This window comes from Sinohyriopsis cumingii, chromosome 17 (genome assembly GCF_028554795.1).
Source record: "Sinohyriopsis cumingii isolate HCF-2022 chromosome 17, ASM2855479v2, whole genome shotgun sequence".
In the NCBI taxonomy this organism is placed as follows: Eukaryota; Metazoa; Mollusca; class Bivalvia; order Unionida; family Unionidae; genus Sinohyriopsis; species Sinohyriopsis cumingii.
Genome location: NC_142977.1, coordinates 121,462,578 through 121,487,762, shown reverse-complemented (window position 1 = coordinate 121,487,762; position 25,185 = coordinate 121,462,578). Strand labels below are relative to the sequence as shown.

The following is a 25,185-nucleotide window of genomic DNA, read 5'->3' as shown; positions in this document are numbered from 1 at the left end:
CACGGTTCCTGAATACAGGCAAACATCAGGGTGTTTAATCACGGTTCCTGAATACAGGCAAACATCAGGGTGTTCAATTGAAAACCACTGAAGTCTTGATCATCAATATCTGAGTCAAAAACAGAAATTTAATAGATATCACCTGCTCAGTTTATTTTGACTTTGTTAAAACCACGATCCAACTGCCTAAAATATCAATTTTCCCTTCAAAGCTGTCCATATTTTCATCCAAATCATCATCCACATCACTACCATCACTGGCCATTCCTTTACTGTCTACCATTTTGATCTCATGTTAAATTCAGTTTTGAAAAAACCAGTTATCATGCACTCACTACTTAATCTGACAAAGTAAAGATAACAAGCCCCATATGAAATTGTCTATATTTTTTACTTATTCAGCATAAACATCATAAAAACTCTGATCTTAAAATTAAACTTTTTAAATACAATTATTAACAGTTTTTGTTTTACACTTGTGCTATAACTGTGCTAGCGTGATATAGCATCTTTGTACCTTCTCCTTTTATTTTCTTCTTTTTAAAGGATTGCATCTAAAATAATGACACACTAGTATTGCAAAATGGTAGACACAAAGTAGTGATTAATAATAATAATAATAATAATAATAACAATAATAACAATAATAAAGACTTTATTTAGAGAAGGTAACTCAATTAGTTACAGAACTAATCTACCTTGAGGCCTTCTATCTGGTATGTACAATATATACAGTATATACAACATGATGTGAAGAATCTGGCTTGACACTAAATAATTATGTGATTTTAAAAATCAAAGTATCAAGCCTGCAACATATGCACATGAACCCATCAACATATATAAAATATAAAATATCATCCTGCATGGAAAAAATATATAGTATAACAGTGGAGATCAGATTTCAGTCAGACTGGGTCGAAAGTAAACACCCGATACTCCTTCTTGAGAAGTAAAATCTGTTGCTTTATCGTCGGCAATGGCACGTACGTCGAGGAGAGCAGATGCATTTTGGGTGCACTCTAAAACAAAGGATTAACAACTGACAATTCTGCACAAGGAAAGGTACTATAGTTTTGTATCTAGAGCAATTGCATTAGATACAACATCATCATTTTTTGTATTTTTGTTGCTCATATTTAAACTTAATTTATAATTTTCATCATTATTCATTGAATCTAATTAGATTTTCAAATATTTGTGAATTCCTATGTGGGGGCAGTATACACTGAATACAACTCACTGAATACAACTCACGGTATTGCTCACTGCCTTTACTTTATACTTTAGCAATTGCACCGTATATAGTAAATTTTTGGACTAATAGTAGTGATAGACCCTTCAATAGCAAAGACATTAAACAGTGAGTTTATTGCAGAAATATGGAAGCAGAAAACAACATGCCATTTAATATGCAACAGGGAGGAATGAAACTAAGCACATATTTCAAGACCAAGGTAGAAGACCAAGTGCTTCTAGCATTCCATCCCTTGGGGTGTCAAACCTTAGACTTTGGTAATACGTCAAGCACGCCAAGGCAGGCTGAAATCCTGACCGCCCTCAAAATCTTGGGGGTAGACATTGAACAAATAGATGGCCTGCAAAATGCAGGCTACAACAAATATGTTCTATACCCTAAGGAATTCAACACACCTCTTTTAGAGATAAATCAAATGGAAATTAATGGGAACAACGTCAGTATCTACAAAACTGCGCCCATGATCAGAGAGTAAGAGCCAAAAACGATTGATGTTTCGATCTCAGGCCTTCCTGTGGAAATTGAAACAATAGAAGTGATGAACAAGATTGAGAGCAAACTCAAAACAAAGGTAGTGAAATCCAAAACGGCTACAGTCTGGGGTTTTGCAATGTAAAAACAGTCGCTCGTATCGTCACTGTGGCCAAAGAAGATGCCCCTAAGATCCCAACGTTTTTCTACGTAACGGGATTTAGGTCAAAAAGCTGGTACAGAGGGTGTAAAAACCATAGAAAGTGCCCCAAATGCCAACAAACAGGGCATGACCCTAGAATGTGCACATGCCAGCAGGCAGCAATGACAAAAACAACAACCAATGCTAGTAAGGTAGCATGAAAAAAACCCAAACAGAAATAGACATCGACACACAAATAGGGATGCTATTAACTGAAATAAAAAACAAGGAAAACCCTAATGCCAAAAATAAGGATAAATAGAATAAGCAAAAGGAAAACCCTCTCCAGGTCAAGCTCATCACAGGAGAGGGGCAGTAGCAACACAGAATGAGAGAGCCCTGGAACTATATATGAAATTAAACAGGACAAGACGATAGGGACAAAAAAACTGAGACAGGGAAATGACAACAAAAGACAGTGACAGAGACAATGACAATAGCGAAAACGACAACATTACAGAAAACAAAACGGAATTGCTATTAACGGAAAACGACAATGGAATGGAAATGGACACGGAAAACACCAAAGACCAAACGAGCATAGATAAGACAGAAGACAATTACATCAGAAGAAACTACTCCAACATCTAAGAATTTGGGGGGGGGGGATTCAGTGCCCCCTCAAATAAACAATACAAATTGAGTAAATCAAAAAACACACATATTCAATTTGAAACTAAGTTAAAAATAACCATGTATAACCAAAATGCGGCTACCTGAAAGGAAAAATGAAAACTGGAAGGAAAAAACTTCCGCGTTTCATCTATAAATGCAAATGGGATCAACAAAGAAAAATTAACAAAACTATGCAATGAAACCAACAATGATGTCTTGTTTATACAGGAAACACATAATGGTTTCACCAGTGAGTTAAAAGCATTATACGAGGATAAAATGAATGGAGTTTTGATTTTAAATGATTTTAAGGGAAAAGATGTAAGAGGAGGGGTAGCAACTTTCATAAAAAATAAAAGGAGGGTTAATTGGAAAAGGGAAAATGAGGGGGATATTTTTAAAGGAAGATTGATTCACATTGTAATGGAAGAAGTTCACTTTTTAAATGTATATATGCCAATGAATAAATACCGCAAACAACAATTTTTGAAAAACTTATCTAAATACATGGAAAAATACACCATGGAAAATTTAATTTTGGGGGAGATTTTAATTTAGTGGGGGAAGATATAGATAGAGTAGGGGAATTAACCAACATCAACATAAGGTTTAAACCAGAGTTCGAATTCTTTTTAAAAAAATATAAAATGGTAGACATATATAGAAAATTTAATTTACTAAGGAGGGGATATACATATAAATACAAAATAAATAAAGGGAAGGAAAAACAAAAAATAGAAAAAGACGCAACCATTAGGCAGTTAGGAACAGTAAATATAATTGAAAGAGAAAGAATTTTAAAAGATATACTAAACAAGATTCTATATGAAGAAAACAAAGGGAGGTAAATAAGGGCTGTACAATTCACTGCCATATATAAAAAAGCAAAGGGACTGCACAAAAGAGAGGAGTTAAGAAGGGGGGGTCAAAAATATGTTGGAACTCTTAAAAATAACGAGGGAAATGGGGTAACTGACAGGAAGGAAATTTTAAAATACATTGAAGAGTTTTACATTAATTTATATACTTCACAACAAATTAATACCGAAGTAATACAGGATTATTTACAAGGGATAGATTGTGAGATGATATCATCAGAACACAAGAACTTGTGTGATGATTTCATCTCAAGTAAAGAAATTCTAAACAGCATAAATAATGTGACCAAAGGAAAATCCCAGGTAGAGATGGACTCACCATGGATTTTTATATAATAATGACCTTATTTAAAGAGGGTAATACAATTAGCTAAGAACTAATCTATCTTGAGGCCCTCATACAAAGGAATTTATTTATTTTAGCTGTATCTCTGAAGCCACTGGATATATTGGGTTTGGAAGAAGGAAATAGAGTGGGCATTTCTAATCTCAGCTGGAATACTATTCCAGAGCAGAGTTCCAGAGTATTGGAAACTTTTTTTTAAAAATAACTCCTTATTTGGTTTGGGAATTTTATACTGTTTGGTAGACATGGATCGCAGGTGGGGAGTTTTACCAGGTAGCCTATACTGGAATAGTGATTATAAATATTCAGGAGCACTATTATCGGATATCCTGTACATTAATTGGGCTTTTCTCAAACATAAGTTAATTTAGCTTTTCTCAAAAAGATTTGGTCTTTAATAGGTAATATATTTAACCTAACAGCTACATTTTCCTTGCTTTCTTTCTGGATTGATATTAGCCCAAATGCTCTTTTTGAAGATGTGCCAGCTTTGCTATGTTTTATCATTTGAATTAACCCATGCTGAATTACAGTAGTCTAAATAGGGTTGTATGTAACTGTTATAAAATAATTTTCTGTGCCTTTCAGGGAGAAAATGTCTTATCCTACTGAGAAGCCATGACTTTTTTCACTGATATGTTTGATATGTTCAGTCTATGATAGGTTTTTATCTACCAGAACATCAAGTAGTCTATAATAATAATAATAATAATGACCTTATTTAAAGAGGGTAACAGAATTAGCTAAAAACCAATCTACCTTGAGGCCCTCATACAAAGGAATTTATGTCTATCATAACAGACCATTTGCAAATTGTTATCCTTCCATGTCAGATGTAGTTCATCACTATCAAGATTTGTCCTTCTTTGCCGTGTTGAGATAAGTAATATTTTAGTTTACCAGTATTTACCATCATGCCATTGCATGTGCACCAGTTTTCCAGTTTGTTTAGGGCATTCTGTTAAGAAATTTCGACTTCATGCTTTGTGTTTTGGATGTCCAACAATGTTGTGTCATCTACATATATGAAATTCCGTGGTGAGCTGTCGCCCATTCTGGAAGGTTTATACAATAATATTCATTTGAGAAATTATACTATGATGGAACGCATGAGGGAAGGGGTCATAATACTTATATATAAAGGGAAGGAAGATAGGGAAGATCTAAAAACCTGGAGGCCCCTCTCCCTCCTAAATACTGATTATAAAATACTAAGTAAAATTTTAGCAGAAAGAATAACAAAGGGAATGGATAAAATTATAAACATAAACCAAACATGTGGGGCCAAGGGGAGGGATATACAAAATAAATTTTAAGTTATTAAAACAATCATAGTGTACATACAAGAATGTGGGCTAAAAGGTGATATGGTACTTTTTGACCAGGAAAAAGCATTTGACAGATTAGAACACAACTATGTGCAAAAAGTCTTGGAAAAATTTGGTTTTGGAGAAAATTTTCAAAAATGGACTAAAATCCTGTACAACAAAATAACCTCAAGAGTACAGGTCAATGTAGTGAACACGGGAAAATTCTACATACAAAGATCAGTGAGGCAAGGATGCCCACTGTCTATGCTATTATACGTAATAGCAATTGAGATCCTAAGTATAAGAATAAGACTTAACAGTAAAATTGAAGGTATTAAAGTTCCAAATATAAAGGATGAAATTAAGATGCTACAACATGCAGATGATTGCACTAACTTTATAAAAGACCCAAACTCCTTTAAACATCTGGAAAAAGAATTTAAAAAATTTGGAAAAACCTCAGGGTCTAAAATCACCCACAATAAAAGAGAAATTCTAAAGATAGGGAACTGGTGGGGCAACCACCCCAGATTACCCCCCTTAAAGAACGAGTTAAAGCACTGGGAGTCTACTTCAGGAGAAGAGATGAACAGGAAAATTGTAAAAATATGAAAAAGAAAACAGAAGAAAATGTGATAATCTGGGCACTAACGCCACTATGCATTATGGAACAGGCCCAGGTGGCCAAAATATACATGTATTCTAACATAAATTATATTTTAAAATCTATAGAAACAGAAAATGCCACATTAAAAAAAACAGACAATGATATTATTAATTTTATATGGGATTATAAAACACACTACATAAATAAAGAAACTTTATATAGAATGAGGGAAAGAGGGGGGTTATCACTACCTAATCCCATTTTAATTAAACATGCTAATATTTTAACTAGGTTTAAAAGACTTAAATTTGAACCCAACCTACCGTGGGAAGGGATGTACATATATTGGTATGGTTTTACCATGAGAAATAGGAGAGAGATATACCAAAATAATAAATTTTTATAAAACAAGATATCAAAATTAATCTTCCATTAAACCTCATGTTGTTATTACCATCCATCCAACAAGCAATAAGAAATTTGTGCATCAAACAATGGACACTATGACCAGTAAAGCTCAAAGCCAGTCTTGGGGAAATGCATGGAACACATCGGCAGATCTGTACAAATTCATCCACTGTATTTTCGTTCATAAGACATGCATTTATTTAAGTCATTTACAATTCTCTCTTATCATCATCAAAGCAATATTCTCATCAGGCACAAACTATTTCATTTATTTTAAAACGTGCACAGCATATTATTGATAAATGTATATTATACATAAACAAAAAAATTTCATTTTTCTGTCAACAATTGAAAGATCCATGTCTGCTCTTATTTTCTCTTTATTGTTTATCTGATGACCATGAACACAATTCAACATCCTGTCACAATTCAACATCCTGTCACCTGTCACAATTCAACATCCTGTGACAACCTGTCACAATTCAACATCCTGTCACTAGAAGTAACTCATGATCAAGATCTTTCATCCTGTAAATGGAAAAAAAAAATTCAAATGAAATGAACATTGTAACCTTTTCATTACAACTTTTATTTATAAAGATTTCAGCTCAAAATATCCAAAACTTTCATAATTAGAAAATATTGTTGAGCTGTGTTAGGCACAGAAACATTATGAATCATAAGGATTATCATTCATAATTCTATTGGATGTAATAGAATAGTTATACAAGTATCTCAAACTTTAAATGTTTCCTGAGATGAGGACAATACTTCTGTGTGAAAAAATATTTATTCATGTGACTGGGTGTGATTTTCAAATGGAACATATGTTGTTCAGCTTAAATGTTTTATTAAATATGAGAAAAACCCAAAACAATACAGATGTCCTCTCATAATTACATTCTCTCTCTGCCACTCCCTCTCTCGTCACACTATTACTTATAAGACCATATGTTTCTGTCAAATCTGCAAAACCCTCAGTAAACTAAATCAATCTCAAAACCAAATAGTAAATTTGGTCTCAAGGTGTTTTAGTTTCACTGTATACCAAATTTTGCCAGAAAAATAATGAAAGAGATTAAAACTTCCAATGGCAGTGTGGCAAGATTGTAAACAATGAAATATAGGTCATAATGACAAAGTTTTCACTAATGGCTTTACTATTCCTCATAAAGTTTTTATAAATCAAGTGATGTGACTCTACAAGCAACAGCATCTGAGATAATGACAAAAGGCAAAACCATAACCTCATTTGTGTCATCTGATTGACACAAGGACAAATGAAAGCATCCACTTCAGGACAAGCATCCTCAATCCATAAACCAGAATTGCTTTGCAATCTGGGAAAAAGTGATCATCAGGCTGAATCACATTAGAATTTGAAAACCTGGTATGTATGAAGCAAATATGAGGAGCCAGTTCACCCATGGCCCCCCACCTCCTGCAGCTAACAGATTATAGAAAAAATTCTGGAGAACATAGTAGAAACTGTGCATGATCCCTAAGTTTTGACAGCATAGCTCCAACGGAATGAAAAGACTGATTGACGTACATTCTACCCATTTCCAATGGAGGTGACAACAGGTGAAAGAAAGACGTTTTAATAATCTTTCAGCTAATATTATCCAATGAAAAACTTATTTGCACAGCTATTCCTAGTTTATACTAACTGTTTATGAATTATATCTTCTCAAATTCAGTGTGATGTCCTTCCCTTGCAAACCACCTTAGGAGCAAATCTGTCTCACGTGTATCAGGGTTAATTTTTATTTTGGTGCTTGGCATCTTCTTCAAGTATAAGTGACCTGCCAAAAAAATGCATGTAATTTTTATCAAAACAACAATGAAGAAAGCTGTAAAAGGATTACATATCAAGATTATTCAATGAAGAAATTCTATTACATTAACTTGCTCTAAATCTTTATTGGGGGGGGGGGGCATTAATGCTCAAGTCAATGGCAGTTTTGACATGTTAGGCAGCTGTACAAACTCCCATTTTAAAAAGTTAAAAAACATCATAATTGGTACATTATACACTGCCCTAAGTTTAACTGTTTAATAGTCATCTATATTGGAATTAGTACGGCATGGTTGTCTCTGGAGATGATTGACAGATGATTCTCAGTGACTTGAATCTTTGGTTACGGTATCGAACTAAACTTACTTTGCAGAAACTATCAGACTTACCATGATCTTGAACCTCTAAAATCTACAGGTTTCTTATTACCGTAAGTGCAAAATATTCACAAAGTTTCATTATGAAACTTCCTCTAGAGCAAAACTTATTTTAAAGTCAATATGGTCTTGATCTCTGCCCTTTTGACTTCAACGTCACTAGTCATTTTGAATACCTTAAGTGCATGCCCCCCACCGCCAACACCTGTTGAGGTATGTGGCATAGAACTAAAGTTACTATGCAAAAAACAATTTTTCATTCACAGAGTGCCCTTGACCTCTTGACGCTAACATTAACAGGATTGTTTTCTTACCTGAAGTATAAACTATCCCCAAAAATTATTAAAGGTATATAGTTGAGAATTTAATTTTCGTGCAATGGTAATTTTGCATTTTTTTAGCTACAGTGACTTTGACTTTGACCCAATTTTAATATGCTAACTTTGGTCCATATTGACAAGGTATAACTAAAATCTTGTATCTCCCCCCATTATTAGTTTGTTTAAACAGTATTCAAGATAACGTTTTCATGTCTCATATATAACAACATAATCCATATGAGGATTCAGTAGAAAGCTGGAAGCATGTTGAAAACTGTCTCCCCATTACAGAGTAACTTTAACAATCAATAGTTGTCTAATGATTTAAAGTAGATAAATCATATACAAATCATATACAAATTGTACACAAATCATATACAAATCATATACAAATTGTATACAAATCATATACAAATCATATACAAATTGTATACAAATCATATACAAATTGTATACAAATCATATACAAATCATATACAAATTGTGTACAAATCATATACAAATCATTTACAAATTGTATACAAATCATATACAAATCATATACAAATTGTATACAAATCATATACAAATTGTATACAAATCATATACAAATTGTATACTTAAACATAATTCTAATATGTAATTACAAAACTGTCTCCCCTATTAAAGAGTAACTTTAACAATCAATAGTTGTCTAATGATTTAAAGTAGATAAATCATATACAAATCATATAAAGATTGTATACTTGAACATTTCTAATAAGTAATTATTTCAAATATCATTTAATTGTTAAAAATAAGGATGGAATACACCTGAGAGATTGTGATCTGTGTGTTAAATTAAAATTGATCTGATAATTTATTAAGGTTTGCACTGCCATCAATAAATTGCATACTGATTTCACTGGTATATTGGACTGCCAAATAATAATGTCTTAATTGTAAGTTGGGTCGGTAAAGTGAAAAGCACAATGTCTGAGAGTTGTATATTTCTGACATTCTGACAAAAAGTGTTTAGCTGTTTCTATTTGTACACTACTTATTATTAGAAATAAACCTTTATTTAAACTACTGCATTTGGTTCTCAAGCTGAACATGATACATTAATTCGATCACCAACAAAATAATATGAAGGAATTTTATGTTCGTCCCAATTCAGATTAAAGTTTAAAATTTGCAATGGATGGGTTAATAATTATTTCAAGCAGCAACATGTTTCACAATTGAATTGTGAAAGGCAGAAATGAATTTTGATAAAGTGTTGTTTGGCACAAAGGAGTTTGAACAGTATTTGATGACTGAGTGGTGTAGATATCATTATTAACAACAAGAGGCTGAATTTTATCTTGTAAGTAATTTGGAGCCAAGCCATGGTACATTTTAAACAACTGAATTAATTTATGCTTTAGCATCAATGACTCACGTTATCCCACCCTGTTTCTTCATATAATATTTGTCCAAGCCACACTCTGGGTTTACCTTTTCAAGTGATTATTTTTATTGCAAAGTAAAATTATCACAGATACAATTAGCATTGTTAAATATGGGAAGCAAATAAAACGTATACATCCATTAAAAGGACAAGTGATCCAATCAATATTTCAAATTTTTAAAAATATTTACTTTCTCCCAGGCCTTTTAAGGCAAATGCTTGGCATGAGCCTGCCATGCAGCATCAAAAGACAATATCTAAGTGTTTATGTTTGAGTTCTTCTTGAATATCTTTATTGGACATCTGCAGTTTAGGATGGTTATTTGAGTTTTGCTTTCATATTATGAACACTGACTATGTTTTGTCTGGGTTAAAGGTCACTAGTCAAAGACAGGACTAGTCCTGTAATTTTTGAATGTTTGGGATTCGACCAGATACATTTGGATTTTCAATGATTATATTTAGTGTAATATCATCTGTGAATAATCCAAGAAATAGACTGGAGTTGAATCTTAGTCATCTTCCATAAAATCTATCTGAGAGCTTATAGTGCTATGACACACCTTGGTAAATAGTGACAGCATATTGATGATGTCATAATGCAATGATCTTTATGAAATAATCAGGACTGCATGTACAGGTGTACTTCAGCATGCACCCATATGCTTTACTGAGTAACATGTAAATATTTTAAATGAAATCAACTTGGATCAGGCATGGCATAACTATTACTTATAAACATACATTTGTTCTATCTACATCAGGCAGAGATTCAACAGGTCCAGTGTTCAGTGACCAGTGTGTTCAGATTACATGACGTGGGGGATTCTGTGTCTAATTTATATAGGTAAAATACATTAAGTGGAACCCAAATTGTTTGAAGTTAGGCAAATCAAAGAGATGCATGCTGAAGAACAAAATATATTGCATGTCAATGCACTGAACAAGAATGGCAGCCTCTTTATCAAAGTCTCCTGGCAAGTTCAATGCACTGAATGAGAATGCCAGCCTCTTTATTAATGACTTCTGGCAAGTTCATAATTTGCAGCAACATTTCGTTGAAGTAGGTTTCTACTCCTTATATAAAATGAAAGACAAGATTATATTGGTAGTCAAAACAGCAGACAAGATTCTATTGGTAGTCAAAACAGCATACCACTATGAGTCATTTCTGAAGGCAAAATGTCAAGATGCAGCTGCAATTCAGGGTAGGATGAACACATATGTGAAGTGAGCAAAGCCCAGCAAAACTAAATTTCAGCACACCTGGTTGACAGAGTTTGAGTCTGTGAAGCAAAGCAGAAAGTGTGTGCATTTTATTCTTTGTACATACTGAAAACACCATATTGACATAAGACATTCTGGAATGTATGACATCCATCACTGACATACCAACACCACCTAGCACCTGGACAATTTGCAGGCATGCAAAGCTCAGTCTCAAAGGTAACATGTTTATAAAATCACTGACAGACCATGTCACACGAGATGAAATACTTTTCTGCAATTTCATTGCTGAGCACAATCAGTCATTTGTAGCTGCAGGTTTACTTTCTTCTTCAGATCTCCATGTCTGATTTTCCTTCACAGTAATGCAGATGCAGAGAAATCTGTTTCTATGCTGAGAACAATTTAACAAGATCTTCAGAGAAGTTTGATCAACACTACCGTCTAGTCTCTAATGAGTGCAAAGACTGAACACAAATGACACTTGCATTACCTTTGAACTACTAAATTAATGAAAAGGCTGCATCTAATTAAGACTATTCCACTTTCAGACTAGTCTTATGTCAAGTGTTTAGGCTTGAATAAACAGTAACACCAGAAAGAGTGATAACAAGAAGCTTTGAAAAAAAATACAATAATTTATTTCCCTGGAAAAATTCTGTAAAAATGAAAAATTCTGAACTTACGGTTTTATAGAATCAAATCCAAAAATAATCCAAGAATATTTCAAGAATAAAATTTTAGTAATCCTAATAACAAAATGTTCCACTGATTTCAAGTTCAAATCCCAACGAAGAATCCCAGATGGAAGACGATGACGTATGCTGAAATATGTTGTGTTGAATTCTACAGTTCCTTGCAGAAACAAGAATTATCACTCCAGTTTTGGAAATCTAAATAAATTTCTTATAAGAAATGTCTTTGATTAAGAATTTCACATAAGCACATGCATTTTCCAGAAGAAAAAAACATAATTAATCCTTCTGAATCCAAGTAATTTGAAACAACTCCAATCCAAGTAATATGAAATAACTCCAACCTTCCAGTGTAACGGCCCAACTTTTACTGAGAATAATTCTCTAAAACATAAAAAGGGGGTGACGTGATCATGTTCTTGAAGCTCGTAGAAATTAGGTACTTGTTAAAGATCAAGTCCACCCAGTGTGGCCCTGAAAACCAATCATTTTACTCTAAGAAATAAAACAAAATTGTTTACATCTTAAACACGTAGACCCATCATGACCTCGACAACAACCAATCATTTAAAAATAAAAATATAACTTCTTTACATGGTTGCTACTAATTTTCAATCAAGGTCAGGATCTAGATCAACACCTGGTGTTTATAAAACGATTGGTCAAGGTCAAATTATTTTCTGAAAAAAGTATCATCTCTAGTGAGTAAATTTACATTACAATAGCATGTAATGAAAACTATAAAAAATTAAAACTGACAAAAACAATTAAATTGAAATAAATATATATTAAATCAAATATAATTAAATCAAATATACATAACACTAGTCCTATATGTATGACATCAACCCCGGTATTTATGTTTTGGGGGTCAAGGTCTTACTGCCTAAATAACATCACTGTTTAGCATGTTCTGATATTGACTAATATCAGAACCAGCAGTCAAATTTTCAGGAACATATCATACTCTTGGCAGCCCATATCAACACTTATTCTACAAATTAAAGTCATAATGTTTTAGTCAGACTTTGCTTACTATGATATCTTTTTCTAATAAATTCAAATTCTCACACAAGCAACTGGATGTACTTTCAAGTTCTGTTGGCCTACATTTCATTTAGCTGGAATGTGAAGGAAGTCAGGAATGCTGAAATTTGTTAAAATGATTATAAGTATCTTGAATAAAATGAAGCTGACTCAACACATTCTTCAATATTAATATATTTTTATTCATTTCATGAAAGAAGCATACGTCAACTTAATCGGATTCTGGCATTCCTGGATTCCATTGCATTTCAGCCAAATGAAATGTAGACCAGTGAAACTAAACATTCAGTAGGAGCAATAACAACATTTTCAAGATGGCTGCTCTGGTGGCCATATTGAATATTTCAGCAGGACTACATTCATTTACGACAAACTAGAACTTGGGATGAATGTATGTGCAAAGTTTCGCCACATTTCTCTAAGTAGCTTAGGAAGAGCTGAAATAACAAACTTGTGTTACTGGACAGAAGGATGAAAGACATCAGCCATCCCACAAGATCTTCTGGTATATAACCAAAAACATGTGGATAATTATTCTGATAATGATACTTACCATTTGAATTTTTCAGCCATGCCCCTTTGACTGCAATCACTGGGTTTCCACTCAAGTCAAGATTTTCAACCTTTTAATCAAAAGAAAAAAATTACTATAAATTTGCACCAGAAAGCAGTCAAACTGTACAGGCAAGAACATGATATACCTTAGTATAAAAAGGAGTGCAAATAACCCCTGACCACCCAAAAACCCTCACATCTATTCAGAGAAAATATCTTTGTCATCACTTTACTCAACACAGTACATTCATCACTATACTACTTACAGTCTTACTAAAAAAACAATGACACCTGATTCCAGACTGATACTATAATACAATAAGAGTTTCAATTATGCTCATAAAATATCCCTGTGATTTTGTGAAGTACCAAAAGTTTTGGTAAAATAAGGATATTTTAGTCCTGTTTTTACTAGGGACAGATGTAAAAATATATGACTTAGGCATGGGATCAATTAGAATATGCAGAGAAGTGCCTTTTAATTTTGTGGCAAACTTTCCAGGCCTATATTCAGCATAACATATGACAATGAACATGTGTGTGTGATTTGGATTTTTAATTTAGCTTTAAAAAAAATTCAGTTATATTTCTATGATGTCTGCAGTATGGCAGTTTATAGTGATGTCTTATTAACACTGGGGCATCATGCCGGAGACAAGTAGCATGCATGATGTCCCACCCAGTCACATTATTCTGACACCAGGCTGACCAGTCCTAACACTAACTTCTTAATGCTGAGTACCTAGCAAGGCTGCTGTTAGTACCATTTTTATAAAACATTGTTGGTATGACTCGGACGGGGTTTAAATCAGCAACCTCCTGATTCCAAGGCAGATGCTCTAACTGACAATTAACATATATCAGCTCATTCCTAGCAAACAGTCCACTTTTTGCAAACAATGTTCCATCTTTGGAGATTTAAATGGATTTGTTATTCAACATATTCATAGATCCATAAGAATGGAAATACAAATAATAAATGCTATCAGAATGATCTCATTATAACCATTTTTAGCAGTTGCTTTACTGTTAGTGGAAACTGCAAAAAAATAAACAGCAAGATACTTTTAAATTTAAAAAACTGCCAAATTTTCCCTTAACAGTTACTTGCAACTGCTAATAAAATAACTGCTAAGGCAGTTATGGAATTACTCCTGGAGGTACTGCTAAGAATAATAAGCTGGTTAGGAGTGTTAAAATATTGTCTAAAAATTAAGAACTGAATAACTGTCGCCTAGTTACTGCTTAATTGAGCAGTTAATCACTGTGACTTGGGTACCTAAGTTAGAAGCAGCCAAATAGACTGGAAAGTCCTAACTGGGCAGTCTCAGAATGCTAACTTGATCATCCCAGCACAGATACTGAGACTGGGGATCTTGACAGGGAGCGAAGCTACTGAAAGAATCTGGGGTTTTTTCTGACATATTTTTATTCCTTCAAAGGAAAAGTTCCTGAAACGGAAAGCAATAAAAAAATACTAAAGATGATGATGAATGGTGTGTGACCTTCACAAGACTATTGATGATAATGAATGCTGTGTGACCTCCACAAGACTGTTGATGAGAATGAATGGTGTGTGACCACCACAAGACTAATGATGAGAATTAATGGTGTGACCTCCACAAGACTACTGATGATTATGAATGGTGTGTGACCTTCACAAGACTATTGATGATAATGAATGCTGTGTGACCTCCACAAGACTAATGATGAGAATGAATGGTGTGTGACCTCCACAAGACTAATTGATGATAATGAATGGTGTGTGACCTTCAAAAGACTATTGATGAGAATGAATGGTGTGTGACCTCTACAAGACTATTGATGAGAATGAATGGTGTGAGAGCTCAGAAGAGTGTCTTATATATTCAATCCTATGAAATAATGCAGTTAAGCATATTCTTTTATTCAATACAGATATGGAGGCCACAAAAATTCTGTATGTGAAGCAATTTGTAAATAATACCTGCCTTAAAATTCTGGAAACTCACAAAATAAATTATACTGATGATATGGGGTACTAAAATTCTGGAAACTCACAAAATAAATTATACTGATGATATGGGGTACTAAAATTCTGGAAACTCACAAAATAAATTATACTGATGATATGGGGTACTAAAGTTACTATTACCTACTTATTAGCAAAGAAATGGAAGGATATAATATAATTTGAGCAATTTATACCAAAGTCTTATAAAAATGGTACTAACAGATAAAATGGCACAACATATAGCTCAAATCTAACAATAAGGTTTATTCAAACACTCAATTTACAATGTATTGAGAGTATTTTTCACTAGAATAATACATGTATAAACAAACAGATCTAAATGCCTGAATGCATCATGGGACATGAGAAAAGGCAGTTTGTCCATAAACAAAAATGAACACATCCAATGTGAACAATGACATTTAAGAAAGACAGCTTTATAGCATGTGAATATGATATTATCATAACCTGACTGGGTCATGTTTTTTCTGCTCATGATTGTCTTTGAACTTTCAATCAAATAGAACGATGGAATTTTCTGATTTGAAAGATGGTATTTTTAGTCCAAAAAAAGGTAAAGAAAGTAATAGCGACAATTGATGTTAAAAACAAGATTTTCAAGATGGTTGTTGTTGTTGTTATGGGGTTAATGCCATTTTTCAGCACAAGATAGACTATGCATGGCAGCCAGTATTAATGGTGGAGGAAGAACCCGGGAAAACCCCAGGAAGAACCACCAACCCACGAGAAGCTACTGGCAAGCTTTCTCACATACCCACATTGGCCGAATCCTAGACTCGAACCCACGTAGACAGAGGTGAGATAGCAGTGATCTATAACGGAGAGTGCTTTAGATTTTCAAGATGGCTGCTGACTGGCAGCAATATTGGATATTAGAGCAGCACCATTCTCATTTAGGACCATAGAATGAATCAGACTGCAAATATTCATGGCAATCCTCTAAGCAGTTTAGGAGTAGTAATGTCTGATCATAACAAACTTGTGCTAATAGGAAGACCAAAAAATGCCAAACCATCTCATAAATTCTTCTGGTCTATGATAATCTGAGCTATAAAAAAATCCAAATACTTGAAAAGCTGACACAAATTGTTTAAATAACACAAAAGTAAAAAACTTTTGACCTAAGCACATGAACATGAATGATATTCTGCATATGATCCTTTGACTTTTGACCTAATCACATAAATGACATTCTGCATATGATCCTTTAACTTTTGACCTAAGCACATGAACATGAATGCCATTCTGCATATGATCCTTTAACTTTTGACCTAATCACATGAACATGAATGACATTCTGCATATGATCCTTTGACTTTTGACCTAATCACATGAACATAAATGACATTCTGCATATGATCCTTTGACTTTTGACTTAATCACATGAACATAAATGACATTCTGCATATGATCCTTTGACTTTTGACCTAAGCACATGAACATGGATGACATTCTGCATATGATCCTTTAACCTTTGACCTAATCACATGAACATGAATGACATTCTGCATATGATCCTTTAACTTTTGACCTAATCACATGAACATAAATGACATTCTGCATATGATCCTTGAACTTTTGACCTAATCACATGAACATGAATGACATTCTGCATATGATCCTTTGGCTTTTGACCTAATCACATGAATATGAATGACATTCTGTATAACAACCTTTGACTTTTGACCTAATCACATGATTATCAATGACATTCTGCATATGATCCTTTAACTTTTGACCCAAGCACATGAACATGAATGACATTCTGCATATGATCCTTTAACTTTTGACCCAAGCACATGAACATAAATGACATTCTGCATATGATCCTTTAACTTTTATTACCAAAAAATAAATTCACCCCCACCCCCTGCCAAATTAAAGAAAATGACATTAGCTTTTATGTCATCTACAGAGTCATGTATATAAGCCTACAAAATTACCTTTGTTTATATGAAGTGGTTCTTTGGGTAATCATTCTAATGTGATCAAATAAAAATGATCCAAGCCCACCCCCCTGCCCAAATAAATATAAAAACTGCAAAATATTGGTTTAACAGCTGGAAATTCTACTCAAGTAATCTACATAAGCATAGAATGATGCTGATAAAATTTCAGTTGTCTAAGTGTTTTTGCATAACAGTGTAAATGAACTTTCTATGACAGACAGACAGACAGACAGACAAGCTGGAGAATATAAATAAGATGTCCCTGCTTCTATCGGTGGAAACATGACAAAAAATCACTTACATCTTTCATACTTAATGTCAGTGGTACCATATTTTTGGACCGATCGACAATCTGAACTTCTATTCTGCTCCATTTTCCAATTGTCTTAAGCTGGTGGTCCTTGACAACACCAATAACATCTATAAGGTAAGCATAATTCCATTATTAGTCATCATCAACAATATGCCAAGTTAAGTTACTCTGTAAACTCACTCAGCTTTGAGAATGGGGAAGTCATTATCATTTGCGGAGCTTGGAACTTCAAGCACCTCTGGGTCTCCTGTGGCGAAGGAGCACCTTGCCCTTAACACAGATGAAAAGTTTGTAGTTTATTTTTTTCTGTAACTAATCTCACTATCATATTTTCTAAATAATATATGGAATGTTGAAAGCCATTTACTTGGACACAAAACTGCTTTGTAATAAATGTACATACAAAATATTACAAAGTCTCTAAGTACTTATGAATTATTTAGCAGTACACGTGTATGCAGAAACATGAAAATTAGGTCATTAACGTTTAAAACAATTCAAAAAAGACAATTCACTATCAAATTATTACCCTTGGATCTTAACTTACCATGCTGCATGAACTCATAAACTGCAAGGTAGGTGTGAAAATGCAGATCTGCAGAACATTTTGTATGTGCTTATTTACAGAACATTTTGCATGTGCTTGTTTACAAAACATTTTGTATGTGCTTGTTTACATAACATTTTGTATGTGCTTGTTTACAGAACATTTTGCAGGTGCTTGTTTACAGAACATTTTGCATGTGCTTGTTTACAGAACATTTTGCATGTGCTTGTTTACAGAACATTTTGCATGTGCTTGTTTACAGAACATTTTGCATGTGCTTATTTACAGAACATTTTGCATGTGCTTGTTTACAGAACATTTTGCATGTGCTTGTTTACAGAACATTTTGTATGTGCTTGTTTACAGAACATTTTGTATGTGCTTATTTACAAAACATTTTTCATGTGATTATTTACAGAGCATTTTGCATGTGCTTATTTACAGAACATTTACATGTGCTTGTTCATAGAACATTTTGTATGTGCTTGTTTACAGAACATTTTGTATGTGCTTGTTTACAGAACATTTTGTATGTACTTGTTTATAGAACTTTTTGTATGTGCTTATTTACAGAACATTTTGCATGTGCTTGTTTACAGAACATTTTGCATGTGCTTGTTTACAGAACATTTTGTATGTGCTTGTTTACAAAACATTTTGCATGTGCTTGTTTATAGAACATTTTGCATGTGCTTGTTTACAGAACATTTTGTATGTGCTTGTTTATAAAACATTTTGCATGTGCTTGTTTACAGAACATTTTGTATGTGCTTATTTACAGAACATTTTGCATGTGCTTGTTTACAGAACATTTTGTATGTGCTTATTTACAGAACATTTTGCATGTGCTTCTTTACAGAACATTTTGCATGTGCTTGTTTACAGAACATTTTGTATGTGCTTGTTTATAGAACATTTTGCATGTGCTTGTTTACAGAACATTTTGCATGTGCTTGTTTACAGAACATTTTGCATGTGCTTGTTTACAGAACATTTTGTATGTGCTTATTTACAGAACATTTTGCATGTGCTTCTTTACCGAACATTTTGCATGTGCTTATTTACAGAACATTTTGCATGTGCTTCTTTACAGAACATTTTGTATGTGCTTATTTACAGAACATTTTGTATGTGCTTTTTTACAGAACATTTTGTATGTGCTTATTTACAGAACATTTTGCATGTGCTCGTTTACAGAACATTTTGTATGTGCTTGTTTACAGAACATTATGTATGTGCTTGTTTACAGAACATTTTGCATGTGCTTGTTTACAGAACATTTTCTATGTGCTTGTTCATAGAACATTTTGCATGTGCTTATTTACAGAACATTTTGCATGTGCTTGTTTACAGAACATTTTGTATGTGCTTGTTTACAGAACATTTTGTATGTACTTGTTTATAGAATATTTTGTATGTGCTTATTTACAGAACATTTTGCATGTGCTTGTTTACAGAACATTTTGTATGTGCTTATTTACCGAACATTTTGCATGTGCTTCTTTACCGAACATTTTGCATGTGCTTATTTACAGAACATTTTGCATGTGCTTATTTACAGAACATTTTGCATGTGCTTCTTTACAGAACATTTTGTATGTGCTTATTTACAGAACATTTTGTATGTACTTGTTTACAGAACATTTTGTATGTGCTTGTTTACAGAACCTTTTGTATGTGCTTGTTTACAGAACATTTTGTATGTGCTTGTTTACAGAACATTTTGTATGTGCTTGTTTACAGAACATTTTGTATGTGCTTGTTTACAGAACATTTTGTATGTGCTTGTTTACAGAACATTTTGCATGTGCTTGTTTACAGAACATTTTGTATGTGCTTATTTACAGAACATTTTGTATGTGCTTCTTTACAGAACATTTTGTATGTGCTTATTTACAGAACATTTTGCATGTGCTTGTTTACAGAACATTTTGTATGTGCTTATTTACAGAACATTTTGCATGTGCTTGTTTACAGAACATTTTGCATGTGCTTGTTTACAGAACATTTTGTATGTGCTTATTTAGAGAACATTTTGTCTGTGCTTCTTTACATAACATTTTACATGTGCTTGTTTACAGAACATTTTGTATGTGATTGTTTACAGAACATTTTGTATGTGCTTATTTACAAAACATTTTTCATTTGATTATTTACAGAATATTTTTAAGTGTTTATTTACAAAACATTTTGCATGTGCATATTTACAGAACATTTTGCATGTGCTTGTTTACAGAACATTTTGTATGTGCTTGTTTACAGAACATTTTGCATGTGCTTGTTTACAGAACATTTACATGTGCTTGTTTACAGAACATTTTCTACAGAACATTTTGCATGTGCTTGTTTACAGAACATTTTGTATGTGCTTGTTTACAGAACATTTTGCATGTGCTTGTTTACAGAACATTTTGCATGTGCTTGTTTACAGAATATTTTTAATGTGCTTGTTTACAGAACATTCTGTATGTGCTTGTTTACAGAACATTTTGTATGTGTTTGTTTACAGAACATTTTGTATGTGCTTGTTTACAGAACATTTTGTATGTGCTTGTTTACAGAACATTTTGTATGTGCTTATTTACAAAACATTTTTCATTTGACTATTTACAGAATATTTTTAAGTGTTTATTTACAAAACATTTTGTATGTGCATATTTACAGAACATTTTGCATGTGCTTGTTTACAGAACATTTTGTATGTGCTTGTTTACAGAACATTTTGCATGTGCTTGTTTACAGAACATTTACATGTGCTTGTTTACAGAACATTTTCTACAGAACATTTTGCATGTGCTTGTTTACAGAACATTTTGTATGTGCTTGTTTACAGAACATTTTGTATGTGCTTGTTTACGGAACATTTTGCATGTGCTTGTTTACAGAATATTTTTAATGTGCTTGTTTACAGAACATTCTGTATGTGCTTGTTTACAGAACATTTTGTATGTGCTTGTTTACAGAACATTTTGTATGTGCTTGTTTACAGAACATTTTGTATGTGCTTATTTACAAAACATTTTTCATTTGATTATTTACAGAATATTTTTAAGTGTTTATTTACAAAACATTTTGTATGTGCATATTTACAGAACATTTTGCATGTGCTTGTTTACAGAACATTTTGTATGTGCTTGTTTACAGAACAATTTGCATGTGCTTGTTTACAGAACATTTACATGTGCTTGTTTACAGAACATTTTCTACAGAACATTTTGCATGTGCTTGTTTACAGAACATTTTGTATGTGCTTGTTTACAGAACATTTTGTATGCGCTTGTTTACAGAACATTTTGCATGTGCTTGTTTACAGAATATTTTTAATGTGCTTGTTTACAGAACATTCTGTATGTGCTTGTTTACAGAACATTTTGTATATGCTTGTTTACAGAACATTTTGTATGTGCTTGTTTACATAACATTTTGCATGTGCTTGTTTACAGAATATTTTTAATGTGCTTGTTTACAGAACATTTTGCATGTGCTTGTTTACAGAACATTTTGTATGTGCTTATTTACATAACATTTTGTATGTGCTTGTTTACAGAACATGTTGTACAGAACATTTTGCATGTGCTTGTTTACATAACATTTTGCATGTGCTTGTTTGCAGAACATTTTCCATGTGTCTGTTTACAGAACATTTTGTATGTTCTTGTTTACAGAACATTTTGTATGTGCTTGTTTACAGAACATTTTGTATGTTCTTGTTTACAGAACATTCTCTACAGAACATTTTGTATGTGCTTATTTACAGAACATTTTGTATGTTCTTGTTTACAGAACATTCTGTACAGAACATTTTGTATGTGCTTGTTTACAGAACATTTTGCATGTACTTGTTTACAGAACATTTTGCAAGTGCTTGTTTACAGAACATTTTGCATGTGCTTGTTTACAGAACATTTTGCATGTGCTTGTTTACAGAACATTTTGTATGTGCTTATTTACAGAACATTTTGAATGTGCTTGTTTACAGAACATTTTGCATGTGCTTGTTTACAGAACATTTTGTATGTGCTTGTTTACAGAACATTTTGAATGTGCTTGTTTACAGAACATTTTGAATGTGCTTGTTTACAGAACATTTTGTATGTGCTTATTTACAGAACATTTTGAATGTGCTTGTTTACAGAACATTTTGCATGTGCTTGTTTACAGAACATTTTGTATGTGCTTGTTTACAGAACATTTTGCATGTGCTTGTTTACAGAACATTTTGCATGTGCTTGTTTACAGAACATTTTTTATGTGCTTATTTACAGAACATTTTGAATGTGCTTGTTTACAGAACATTTTGTATGTGCTTGTTTACAGAACATTTTGCATGTGCTTGTTTACAGAATATTTTGTATGTGCTTGTTTACAGAACATTTTGTATGTGCTTGTTTACAGAACATTTTGAATGTGCTTGTTTACAGAACATTTTGCATGTGCTTGTTTACAGAACCTTTTGTATGTGCTTGTTTACAGAACATTTTGTACGTGCTTGTTTACAGAACATTTTGTACGTGCTTATGTACAGAACATTTTGAATGTGCTTGTTTACAGAACATTTTGCATGTGCTTGTTTACAGAATATTTTGCAAGTGCTTGTGTGCAGAACATTTTGCATGTGCTTGTGTACAAAACGATTCATCCCAAGTATGAGGAGAATCTATGATTCTGGAAATATTTGCTATTTTTTAAAACAAAATCTTAAACTGTTTGTGATAATGCTGCCAACAATTGCAGAAAAGTAACTGCTGCATCTCACCTTTCCCACTAAGGCGGGTGTGACAAAAATTGTGACAGGGATTAAATGGATTTCTCGGTACACAATATGAAATATTTTGACCAGAAGCACAACATATTCTGTGGGCAGCACCTTAGAATTTATTATTATATGCTCATTTTTTTCCGTTAACTTTACATTGTCCGAATCGTTCAATATTCCCCGATACTGAATGTGCGCGACAATACACATATAGCATTGACGTGAATGAAGGAAGTACTTTCTATTGTAAACAAACAATGACGCAGACACCAGCACTCTTGATTTGTAAACAAATCATGTACACTTGTGTAAGAGGCTCTTTATGTTGTGGTTATTTAAATTTGTTTCTGAATGAACTAAAACATGTTACGTGGACTGCAAAAAAAAAAAAAAAAACCCAGCTGTTTTGACACATTCTTCATTGATAGAATGTTACGGATTTAGGCTAGCTACATTATATAAAAGATGGATGATTATGTCCTTACAAATAACATACAAGTTAAAAGGCATATACTGTCTTCTTTACCTTGTGATAAGAATGGCGAAATAAAATATACTTACTGTTTTACATCCTGAATTTCCTCAAAATGTTTTTTCTTAATTCTGCAATACCGAATTACATGAGCCATGTCATAGGTTTTCAATCTGGATTACACATTTCGAAAGTGTGCTGTAATTTCGAATATAAGTGCAATTGCATCCTCCTTACTGCACTCAAAATGAAATACACATTAAATTCCATAGCGTCTTTTTGAAAATTGCACTTGAAAGACATCATACTTTTCCCACATTATGATTTCAAACATTGAATGACAAAAACAGAAACACATTTGCAGACATAAACAATCTTCTCCCATGCCACTCAATCAGATGTATTTCATGTATTATTTGCACAGATGAATCCAGTCCAAAATCACAAACTTTCGTCGAATCGAAACAAAATACCAAAATATATTCACTCTAGATCAAATGGAAAAGCCGTTGCAATGCCCATTCATTCACAATATGACTGCAAATTTCAATTTTAACTAGACACACCATTTTCTTTCCAAAGTTATGTTGACCGCGCGACTAAGTTCAAATTTATCTGGGCGGAGCTATGTGCACATTAATAATGATGTCATTTTGTAATGTCAAATATGCGCTTGTGTATTTAGTTTGGAATACGGCATTCATTCCTTTACGTTGTTTCTTATAGTGTATTTCGTTTATATAATTAAACCTTGGGTAGAATAAAAAAATGAGCATATAATAAAAAGGTTACTGCATTTGTATGGGAAAATAGGAACTTGTTCTGTCGGAAGGATATACTGCACTCACAAGTTCGTGCAGTATTCATTCTGAAAACTCGTTCATATTTTCCCATACTAATGCAGTAACCTATAAATATGATATACCATAATTAACTTACAAAATCTTAGAAGAGGAAAAATTAATTATTTTTTATTTTCCCAAAACTTACAAAACCTAAAAAATTAACCTGAAATATTTGTTCCAGACTTCCATAATGAGAAATTAATGACAACACTCACTCCATGCCTGAATTCATGCCTGAACTAATATGTTAATTTGACCTCTTCACTTTGCATTGCTCAACCAGCATGATCCCAAACCAAAATGCATCCTTGCTGAAAGCTTGTGGCAAGCTTGCGGTAAGCTTGCGATAAGCTAGTTTGATGTTTATAAGCTAACATGGATGCTTGCGCAAGCTTGTACAAGCAAGTGCAGGCTTAGGCAAGATAGCTGGATATAACCGCAAGCTTGCACAAGCTTGCGCAAGCATGTACAAGCTTTCTTGTTTGCTTCAGAAATTAAAACTAGCTTGCACAAGCTTTCTTGTTTGTTTCATAAAGTAAAACTAGCTTGCGCAAGCTTACTTGTTTTCTTCAAAAAGTAAAATTAGCTTGTGCAAGCTTGTTTTCTTCTGAAAGTAAAACTAGCTTGCGCAAGCTTTCTTGTATGTTTCAGAAAGTAAATTTAAACTAGCTTGCAACAAGTTTCTTCATATATATATATATATATATATATATATATATATATATATATATATATATATATATCCATTGCTAGTGAAAGTTTGA

At 33.0% G+C, this 25,185-nt stretch overlaps 1 protein-coding gene across 2 annotated transcripts in view; it reads right to left on the bottom strand.

The window, feature by feature from the left end:
* Nucleotides 1-638: 638 nt before the first annotated feature.
* LOC149779780 (replication protein A 70 kDa DNA-binding subunit-like) overlaps nucleotides 639-25,185 on the bottom strand; it is a 61,717-nt gene continuing 37,170 nt past the window's right edge. For both annotated transcript variants that reach the window (XM_089940648.1, XM_089940647.1), the window contains exons 6-9: nucleotides 17,790-17,908; nucleotides 13,524-13,593; nucleotides 7,766-7,900; nucleotides 639-6,623 (exon numbers count right to left, since the gene is read on the bottom strand). In XM_089940648.1, the coding sequence (XP_089796774.1) occupies nucleotides 7,776-7,900; nucleotides 13,524-13,593; nucleotides 17,790-17,908 (314 nt within the window). In that variant the 3' untranslated portion in view covers nucleotides 639-6,623; nucleotides 7,766-7,775. The remainder of the gene's footprint in view (nucleotides 6,624-7,765; nucleotides 7,901-13,523; nucleotides 13,594-17,789; nucleotides 17,909-25,185) is intronic.